This window comes from Phyllobates terribilis, unplaced genomic scaffold (assembly GCF_046119375.1).
Source record: "Phyllobates terribilis strain yellow unplaced genomic scaffold, ASM4611937v1 Scaffold_7551__1_contigs__length_36888, whole genome shotgun sequence".
NCBI lineage: Eukaryota > Metazoa > Chordata > Amphibia > Anura > Dendrobatidae > Phyllobates > Phyllobates terribilis.
In genome coordinates, this window is record NW_027370292.1 from 2,027 (window position 1) to 13,631 (window position 11,605).

The 11,605-nt window shown below is 40.5% G+C and overlaps 1 protein-coding gene across 1 annotated transcript; it reads right to left on the reverse strand.

The window, feature by feature from the left end:
• Nucleotides 1–264: 264 nt before the first annotated feature.
• Nucleotides 265–606, reverse strand: LOC141251713 (uncharacterized). Its single transcript, XM_073670401.1, has one exon. It carries the CDS (start codon nt 604–606, stop codon nt 265–267), a length of 342 nt encoding a protein of 113 aa, XP_073526502.1.
• Nucleotides 607–11,605: the final 10,999 nt, after the last annotated feature.

Sequence of the window (11,605 nt, forward strand, 5' to 3'; positions counted from 1 at the left end):
TCTTATTAGAATATAGTTATTCAATTAAACATGTTAGTTGAAAGGAGGATGAAATATAGATAAGCACCATGCATTAATATATGGAATTTCAATATGTTTTTACACGGATTGGTGTTTCGATTAGAACCAATCTCATCAACTACTATTGCCTGTGACTAAGTATAAACCCAGCCTAATCAATTGAATAACCGATCGACGTATACGTAAGTCGATTTCAGCCATTAATTTAAATTTAAATTGTAAAACATATATAGTTGAAGGAAATTAATAGGTGTAGAAGGTAGCGAGACCGTCGAGGGGCTCAAGCTGACGATCAGAGTTATCAATCATCCAAAGAAGGTGATCGAACAACACCACTTCACAATTCACCCAGATCTGCTCTGAGCCGTCTGATCTTTCAACAAGCTTCTGTATAACTGGATGCTCCAATAGGTCCGCGTCCACCCGATACTCTCTCCTCGTCAGACCCACGTACACTGTGGTACAGACCCGGGACCCGGATCCAGAGCTGGTGGCGGATAGAGTGCTGTTGGTTCGGCTCAGCATTGTCCCAAAGGAGTTTATCTTGTTAAGAGCCGATCTTAGCTTTGTTGCAGCCCTTGACATTCTGATTCGTAGGGAAAACTAATCGTAGAGGTCGATTGTAGACGAGCTCAGCTGAGAACTAAAATGGAGGTAAAACAGAGTAGCTGGATTTGGTGGAGGAAGTTGAGAATCAGGGATGAGTTTATATAGGAGATGTGTGCCATTTGACACCTGTTGTGTTTCTGTATTTGACACCATTTTTTAATTTAATATTTCATCCTCTCATAATAAAACATTTTCTATTTTAAGTATTTTATAAAATTCTTTTCATTATATATATCATGGAACAAATGTACCCTTTTTTATCTTCTCATGATATATTTCACTTCTCTTTCTCTTTTAATAATTATTTTTATATTATTTTTATTTCTTCTTTTTATTTTTTCCTCGTATCATTTCAACTTTAACTTTTTTCTCTTCCAATGGAGAATAAATTTCTGAATCTATATGAACTTATATCAACAAACAAAGTTGGAAGGAAGTCGAGAGACAAGTTGAGCTCCCACTCCTTTCTGAATACAAAAGCTCAACCTATGAGAAAGAAAAGTCCCACTCTTAACAATATTTGAGTGATTGACAGCTAGATGTTTGAGGCGCGAAAGGGTAACCAAAGCCTCCTGGTCGAACTCCCCAAAGGTCGAGAAAGCAAAAGGAATAAAAGAGTAGCTGTTATCTGCGCATTTCGAAGCATACTTTCTCTTCTTCTTCTCGACAGCATTGTGCAAAGCGGCCACAGGAGCCCAAGAACCAACACCCCCGCCAGCAAAGGGGGAAACACCAGTCACATCCAAACATGCGTCTTTCCCGTGGGACCAATTGAACAACAAAATGTCGGTCGGTCTCAAATCACGACCCTCCTCAGTGAGGAATCCCATAAGTGCCTCTTTCCGCACCGCAATACCAACCTTGGAACAGATATCAAAAAGAATGTCCTCACCAGGTTATGCCGAAACTTCACACCCACCTCGCTAGAGCAATGAACAGGCATGGTCACCCCACTGGTCCATCCGATGCACATGGCAACTCGAGCAAAGAGCACCATCAGTGAACAACGGGATCGCAAGGCGATATCCCAAAACAGCCCGGAACTGGCGAGCATTCATTCGCTGACCCAGGCCGTCTATAGGTATGGTGAACAAGAAATCATGTGCATGAGGAGCATGAATACAGCTAAGCGAAGCAACCTATCGGGGACTAAGAGAGTACTGTGAAACCAGACGCGCCTCAATAACACAAAAATAGCTCTTTGCCAAGGTCTTCATAAACTGGGGGCAGGGGAGCTAGAGGTAACCGAGAGAGCATCATCATCACAAAAAGCCAAAAAAAACCTCCCGAGCAAACTGAAAAGAAGGGTCAGGGGAGACAATCCAGAACTCTAGAGAATCCTGTCCTGCAAAGAGCTGGACTGCAATCGAGAGGCGAGGAAAGCATAACGACTAACATCCACAGCACTCAAAATACCTAGGCCACCAAGCCTAATAGGAAGAGTGGCGAGCCGCCACTGCCAGTCTCCAAAACCGGGCCCAGAACCTGTAACAATCTTCTCCAAGGAGGTGCGTAAGGCAACATCAAACTGGGAAGAGAATCTCCGAGAGATAAAGGCAGAGCAGGTCCTAAGCGCAAAAGACAGCTTTGCAACCCCAGCACAACTGCGAAGCAAAAGAAGCTCACACTGGGGGTCGTCAAGCTTATGGATAGCATCCATAAGAGAAATGGTCTTGGAGGCCCAACTCGAAGCTAGCTCACGACAGAAATCAGGATCCGCGCTAATACACCCCCCGAGAAGCTTGACCCTTGATCGGGCGGGAGATATTAGCAGGGAAAAGCCAACCGCCCTACTACGAGGATCCTCCACTGGCCAGAAGAGTTCCGTCTTATCAACATTCATAACCAATTCCACGAGAAGGCCCATCAGAGAGGATGATATCTAATGCCTTGGCGACCATAAGAGTGTCGCCATAATGGTGCCATCATCCAGATACCATGCCTGAAGAGCGAGCTCACAAGACTGATGAATAGCGAGAGCCAGCGGATGCAGGGCCAGTGCGAATAATAAAGGGCCCAACGGATCCCCTTGCTGAACCCCCTGACAAGACCAAAGAACAGAACCGTCATAGTAGAGCCGAGCTGGACTAGCATAGCAAAATTCCACTCACAGAGAAATGGAACGGGCACCTCAAATAAGTTTCTCGTAGAAGGACACTCCTGTCAACAAGATTCAAGGCATTCTTGAAATCCACCAAGAGCATAGAGATACCAGCCTCATCCCTCTGGCCTCGACAAACCTATTGACCGAGTGCAAAGACAGCCTCGCAGCCACCAGGGACACCAACACCAAACTGAAAGTCCTGCAAGTAAGAGGTCATAGAGCTCCCAACAGAAGAAGCATCAACCTTAGAGACGAGCCTCCTCCATACAGTACCAATAGCAATGGGGCGGACACCCCCACCTGGCTTAACTAGGGGAGTCAAAGGGACAGTTGTAATAAACTCTCCAAGAGGCCTAGGGCACTTTCCCGAAAGAAACAGGTTAACATGATTAATTATTGGCTAATGTTTTAAAGATTTTTTCAGACACATACTACAAATTCAACACTTTATTCGAATTAGGTAGTAATTAAATAAACGATTCCTAAATCAATCAATGATTAGCAGTTCGTATAATAGCTGCATGCATGTTTGTGGAGTATAAAATAAATAATCAATCGAAGATGTATGTACAAATTAAGATTTTGAGTTCAATGTATCTCAAGCTACAATTGGGCTAGCTAGGTGATTATTTAATTTGCCAATCATCATAATCGCAGAACATACAACCATACGTTGCATTAGAAAACTTATACACTTACAAATAATCTATACATAGTTTATCAACATTTTTATTAACTCTCGACCACCGAGTATGTATAAATAGATAAATAAACTATACAGACTTACAAGAAAATCTATGCACAATTGACAATCAATCCAAAAACTTATACATATTTAAGACAAAATCTATGCTCACTCATAACGATAAGTTGTTTGCCACTCGTATTTGCTACGAATTGACAAACAAACATCTTGTCAAACAATTGAGACGAGACGGAGTGTCTCGCCTCTTTTTAATGAAAAATCCTAATTTGACACTATATCTTATTATTTAGAATATAGTGGAAGTAGAGGTCGAATCCACAAAGAGCACAAATCTTATAATTAAACTCTAAATTAATCCAAGTAACCAATTAAGGGGTTTTGATGTTACGATTTCCAAAATACTATCAAATGCATAAAATTAACAATAATAAGTTCAATTGGTAAAAACACTTAGTTAGACACTATCCATTTATATGTGACAAGTTGATCATATAAACTCAATTCACCTAAAAACATGCAATGTGCTCCTACTTCTATCCTAAGGTAACTAAAACCTCAAACCGAGCATAATGATTAGCCATAGCGAAGGCTAATGATTCAAATCATAGGAAATATTGAGCAAAACGTACCAGGATATAGCATTTCGCGACTATCCTACATGCCAATTCTCTACACAAATTCCTAGTTCAAACCGAATCTAGAAAATTATGCTAGCTTCAAAGGAATAGACCTAGACAAATGAATCGATCTATCCTTGGAATGGATTCTAATTCACCATAACCTAACTGGGCCAGATTAGGGCACAATGAAATTGAAACCCTAATCATGAAATTGAAGAGAAGAGACAACAATTACACAAGTTTAAGGGAAAGAGAAACCCACAACATCATCAGAATATAAATTTCAAGGTCCAACTAAGCTGGATGCTTAGTTCATGGTGGAATTCATCAAACTCAAATACATATAAAGGTCTGGATGAAAAACGTAGAGTAATTTCTCTCCAATAGAGTCTAACCTCATTTAAGAGTTCTAAACTCTTTTTATATGCTAACCCTTAAAACCTAAAAATATAAAACAAAAATTCGAAAATAAAATATAAAATCTACCTAAAATCGCAACTGAAAAGATAAGAAGAAAGACTAAGTCGTTTATGTCCATCTGGAGATCAGCGGGCGCCGATGAGTCTTCTATGGCCTTGCTCGAATTCCACATCGGCGGGCGTTGATGGATGTGTCACGGCCGTTGATGAGTCCTCTGCCTGATTTTAACACCTTCAACTTGTTTTGCACCTCCGATGCGCATGCCTTTGTCTTCACTCTTCCTAAGCTCCTCGTAGACTCTAATAAGCTCTGAAGTAACTCAAATAAAGTATATAGCGTCGGATGATGGTTTGGACTAAATACGTCGTAATAACGCCCATACATGTAGTGAAATGGTGACAACCCCATGTTCATAGATGCGTCATATACGTGCTTATCACACACTCGATAAAAGTACTGATGCACACTTATAACAAACTTATGCACATTCTTGACAAAATGATAAGTGATATCTTGCATAGCGCATCTAGTGATTGTTAGCGTCGTTTATAGGTGATCTGGCAATGTTATGGAGCGTATTACTGTAATCCGGACCTTTCAGTGAAAAGGCGTTATTCATGAGGATTACAGACATAAGATAGAAACGAAGAGAAGATTGCCAAAGGGACAAAGGCGCAACCGCGCAAGAGAAGGCGCAGCCGCGCAGCGCAACAAAGCCCAGGGTGCGACCGCGCCCTAGGTAGTGCGACTGTGCACCTGTTCGCGAGCCAACCTAAGGAACTGGGCCTAGGCGAGACCACTCCCTAGGTGGTGCGACTGCTCCCTATTGGGTCGGGGAGCGTAGATTTTGTTTTGCTTGCGGGATTTACTCCGAGCCTTTGTTCCTTTCTGATGGAGTTTCGGGCTGGACTTCTAATATTATTATCTTTATGATTAGGTTATGAATAAATAGGGTTTTAGGAGTTTTTCTCCTTATCCAATCATTATCTTAGTTTAATTTTACGTTATTGAGAGAAACTATGTCACACTAGTCTCTTTTGCTTTGTTCAACAGTTGAAGCCTCGGATGATTCGGTTGTAAGACTTGTACTTTAGTTCTTATTCATATTTGGATTTGTTTCATCCCTCTTGCACTTATAAATTTATTCAATTTTATTTATCTTTCTAGCTTAGCTACCTAGGTAGATTAGATCTATTCATATTGCTAAGGTTTAACTTGTTCTTGTTTAAAGGTCCTATCTTTGTGTAGCAAATCAATGCATGACCTAGTTGGGATTTTTATTGTAGAGAGAGTTAATTGTGTGTTAAATATCGATTGAAGTCAATGGTCCTGCATGCACCTATCTATTCCTGAGTTCATTGCTGCTTCGCTATTAAATCTTGATAGTTTCAGGGTTGTAGTTTAATAAGGGTTATTAGGACTATTTGGACTAATAACTATATCTGAACAGGGATTAGGACAACATATAATATGAATTGTTGATGAACTCGAACGTCAATATAAGTCAATGATCATCTTATCTATCCGTTGTGTGAATGCTTGTCGAATAAAGTGCTTTCTCTTATTACTTTCATAATCAATTAGTTAGTTTAGTTTAGTTACATTCAAGCCCCCCCCCTTTGATTACATATAAGTTGATCATATTATTAATACAAGAATTGATAAACTGACTCCATTGCGATTCGACCCTTGCTTGCCTCTTTACTATTGTAGAGTCAGTAGTTAGGATAATTACTTTGATTAAGCATAACGACACACGTTTTGTGGCTTGTTAAAGTTGGCCTCATTGCCGGGGAGTCAGAGTTTCTTTTCTTATATTTTTAGTTTGATTGACTTAGGTGTTGACTAGTGTATGGTCAACACCGTGCTACTGATCAGTTTCTTGTTGATATTAATCCAGAGATTGAGCGAACTATCTGTAGGAGTCATAGAGAGAAGAAAGTTTAGATTGATTCAATGGCGGTGATCAGATTAAAGAGCGGACTCCTGAGCAAATAGCTCTTGCAGATACCCAATTGCAAATATCTCAACTCAGACAACTTGTAGAAGTGCATCAAGAGTACATGCACAAGGGAATAACGGTGATAACCGGACATTGAGGGAGCATACTACTCCAAATCTGACACAAAAAAACCACGAGCAGTAATTCTACTATGCCTTGCTCGTGGGGTGACATTCAAGCTGAACTCTGGGGTGATCAATTTTCTCACCACATTCCATGGTTTTACCTGAGAGGACCAATCATGCATCTCAACATATTCCATGATATCGACATGACTACTAAGCTATCCAATGTTTCTGAAGAGCAGATCAATGTATGACTACTTGGAGCGAGATAAGGAATCTATGTATGATTACTTGGAGCATTTCAAGGGGTTGTGTGCTAGCTTCCCCTTCCATGGTTATGAGTTGTACGATCTGGTACTATTCTTAACTCAAGGTTTGCTGAATTCGGAGAGGAGATGGTTGATGTCACCTGCGATGGAAGCATTCTAATATGCCCCTTGAGGATGCCATGGAGAAGCTACAAGATATGGAAGAAAGTACAAGAGTTTTGGGGAGACCTAACTAAGAGAGCGGTGAATACCGCATGTTTCCCAGGTTTGTGCCTTGCTAATGAGATAGTTGAGATTCAGAAGATGCTTGCTAGTCTAGTACCGAAGAGTGGGCAACAATCAACGAGAGTTTGTGAAGTATGATTGAGTCGTCTCACCACTATGACCAAGGCCCTAAGCTATAGGAAGATGTAGTTGTTGAAGTCAATATTGCGGGTAGATATTGACCTCCACGCCCTTGGAATGACCAACAATAGAATAACTACAATCCGATGTATAGAGATCAACCTGAGCAGCAACAGAGGTGGAGCCTCGTGATTGTCAACCTAGTCTGGACCATCTACTGTAGAGCTGCTGAACGATTTGACTAAGCATTTCATCATCTCATGTCCAAACTACGGACACAACATTAAGAACCTCGAAGTGCAAATTGGGAAATTGGCATAGAAGGTATCTACTCTGGCGCAAAATCAATTGAAGTTGTTACCGTCGCACACCATAGTGAACCCCAACATTAGGAATGTCAGTTCCATGATGTTAAGGAGTGGTAGAACTCGGAGAACAGACCAACTGATGAAGAAGACGCCGTAGCTGAAGAGGAAATAGTTACGCGCCCGCCCAGTCCAGCGCGTCTGCGTTGAGGCCCCAGCACAAGGGTGCAACGACGCCATGGACCAGCACTGCCGCGGAAGCCTCTCTGTAGACGTGTGCACCCGCGCATCTGACCAGCGCGACCAGCGCCAAGGTGGTCTTGTTTCCGAAAGTTGGCACGCAAACGCGCCCATGTGTGCACGATCGTTCCGAGCTGCCTGCAGACGAGCGTGATCTCTCCCCAGACCAACGCGACCGCGTACACCCCTCTATCGACCAGCGCTTCCATGCCCTGCACTTGCGCACCTACGCCACTACTAGTTTTGAGGATGGTTTTCTTTCACCACTCAAAACCGTGGAGAGTGACCCGGTGCCACCACTTGATGCCAAGGACAAGATACATGATCCGCGTGGTGATTTCAATCTGAGACAGAGCAACTATGTGCATCCGAACTTTCCACCAATTGAGAGATTGAAACCCCCGACCCCCTTTCCCGAAGCATTGAAAGATACTACGAGACCGGAGAACAATAAGAAGCTTTTCGAGACCTTTAGTAAATGCTAGGTAAACATCCCTTTGCTCAAGATAATCAAGAGTATTCCTCATTATGCGAAATTTTTGAAGGAGCTATGCACAATCAAGAGGAAACAAGTTGAAGGGAAATCACAAGGTCACGGTAGGTGAGAGAGTATCGGCTTTTTTCCAAAAGTGTATGCCTACGAAATGTTGTGGTTTAGGTATGGTAATCATTCCTTTTCGTATTGGTGATACGCATTTTGATAAAGCTAAGCGTGATTTGGGTTCTTTTGTTAATGTGATTCCATACTCTCTATGTAAGCATCTAGGATTAGGACCTTTTCATGAAATAGGTATAATAATTCAATTCGTTGATGGGTCCACTATTTATCCTAAGGGAGTAGTTGAGAATGTTTTTGGTTATAGTATATAGGTTAGTCTTTCCTACATACTTCTTTGTGCTAGATATGGAGCATGATAGGCACGCTGCACCTATACTCTTAGATAAACCTTTTATGAAAACTGCGAGTCCGAAAGTTGATTTAGCTAGTGGGTCTTTAACCTTAGAGTTTGATGGGGAAATTTTGAAATTTAATATCTTTGATTTAATGAAAAACCCGGCCGAGGATGTTGCTTGTATTTGTGATGTTGGTGTGGTTGATCCCATTGGGGATATAGATGATGCTGAGGTGTGTTTGGCCAGTGGGCCCCTGTTACTGGACTTTGGAGGGCGACAAGCTTCCCCCTATGCATGTACTGAAAGTTGTGCCTAAGTTATCTCCGGGACACTAAAGGGAAAAGGAGAAGTCTTGGTATGATAAGGGAATAAGGAAACGAAAAGGAGTCCAATCTTATTATTTGAGGATCTATAAGGAATTTCGAGATGGGTCGACTCGTGAAGAGCCAAGTGCTAGATGATTGAGAGCTGAGAAGTCGAGCCTACAACTTTAATCAAGGCGTTGCTCAGGAGGCAACCCGAGCAATAAGGTATTTTTCACTTTCATCCATCTTTTATCTTTGTTCTTTTTTCACAATAGGGACATTGTGTACTTCAAATGTTGGTGGGGGGGAGGGGTGGGGGAATTATCTCACTGCATTTGTTTTTGAGTTTGTTTTTTATTTTCATGTGTCGATTATCATATTTCCCATATTTGGTACTTTGTGGACTCTTATAATTGTGCATTTACTTTGAATATCTTTAATATGCTTTAGATGGTTGATATTACATTGCGTTATGATGATGATATGATTGATCAATTTTTTCGACATTGACTTGAGCATGTGGACTTTGATTAGGATACATTGGGACCAATACTAAGATCGGACTTTTACCCTCTCATCTCTAGTTTTATCATGTTGCTCATATAATCTTGCTTCCATCTTTTTCATAACAAAAAATGACGTAAAGAGAGAATAAAAGGTGGGGTGAACTCCTAGTGCAATAAGTCAGAAGAGCATGCAATCTCCGTGGTGTGAAAGATCACTCCGGGTTCGATCCTCCGTGGCAATGCAAAGAGTATCATTAGTGGGTCTGGACCGTAAAACGAACGGACTCGATGCCTCAAATAATGGTTTTAAAAGAAGAAAATATGAATAACTGAAAAAGATGAAAAGAATCAACAAAAAGTCTATGTCGTATTTCTTGGGGTGAGTTGTGCTTTTTTATGTACGTTCGATTGTGTTGGAGCTTATGATATCTTATCATTGATTATGAAGCATGTTAGGAAGGGAAATTGTCGTTTGTTTGATCTTGCGTTATTGTCCATCATATGTCACTTGGATAGAGACAACTTTTGCACATTCTTTAGATTCATTGTCGTGTGTTTGATTAGGACAAACATAGTTCAAATTTGGGGAATTGTTAATAACATGCATTTTGGGTTAGTTTAGGGTTGTTTTGAGTATTTTGAGTCTTACATTGTTTTGCTTTTATAGATTTTTGGTAGAGTCCTAGTCTACGCCTGTGCTTTGATTAATGTAGGTACTTTGGAGCTGAAGTGTTGATGATGAACATTGTTATCAAGTTTTTCCATACTCGCTGAGACCGATATGCATAATGGAGGAGTGAGTTCATTACAACTTACTCGAGGATGATCAAGGTCTAAGTGTGGGGGTGTTTGGTAGGCAATATCTTGCATAACGCATCCAGTGGTTGTTAGTGTCATTTATAGGTGATTTGGCAATGTTATAAAGCATATTACTTTAATCCGGATCTCACTCTGAAAATGCGTTAATCATGAAGATTACAGACATAAGAGAGAGGAAGAAGAAAAGATTGTCAAAGGGACGAAGGCACGACCATGCAGGAGAAGGCGTAGCCGTGCAGGGCAATAGAGCCCAGGGCGCGACCGCGCCTCTGTTGGGCCGGGAGCGCAGCTTTGGTTTTGCTTGCGGAATTTACTTTGGGCCTTTGTTCCTTTCTGATGGAGTTTTGGGCTGGGCTTTTAGTATTATTATGTTTATAATTAGGTTATGAAGAAATAGGGTTTTAGGAACTTTGACTCCTCATCCATCATTATCTTAGTTTAATTTTATGTTATTGAGAGAACTATGTCATACTAGTCTCTTTTGCTTTGTTCAACAATTAAAGCCTTCGGATGATTGGGTTGTGATACTTCTACTTTAGTTCTTATTCATATTTGGATTGTTTCATCTCTCTTGTGCTTTTATGTTTATTGAATTTGATTTATCTTTCTAGCTTAGCTACCTTGGTAAATTAGATCTATTCATATTGCTAAGGTTTGACTTGTTCTTGTTGAAAGGTCTTATCTTTGTGTAAAAAATCAATGCATGACCTAATTATGATTGTTATTGTAGAGAGAGTTGATTATGTGTTAAATATCGATTGATGTCAATGATATTGCATGCACCTATCTATTCCTGAGTTCATTGTTGCTTCGCTTTTAATCTTGATAGTTTTCAGGGTTGTAGTTTAGTAAGGGTTATTAGGACTAGTTGGACTAATAACTATATTAGAACAGGGATTAGGACAACCATTTAATATGAACTGTTGATGAACTCGAATGTCAATAGGAGTCAATGATCAGCTTATCTATCCGTGTGTGAATGCTTGTTGAATGGAGTGCTTTCTCTTATTACTTTCATAATCAGTTAGTTAGTTTAGTTTAGCTACATCCAATCCCTTCCTTTGGTTACTTAATAAGTTGATCATATTATTAATACAAGAATTGATAAACTAACTCCTGTGGTATTCGACCATTGATTGCCTCTTTACTATTGTAGAGTAGCTAGTTAGGATAATTACTTTGATTGAGCATAAGGACAGGTTTTTTGTGGCTCGTCGCAGAACTTATACATGCTCACAAAAAAATATGTGCACACCCAGGATAAAGATGATGCGCACTAATACACACTCAAGGCAAAACTAATGCACACTTATATTCACATTAACACATAATCACTCATCGCAAACAAATGCATACTCATTTCCAATTAAATATT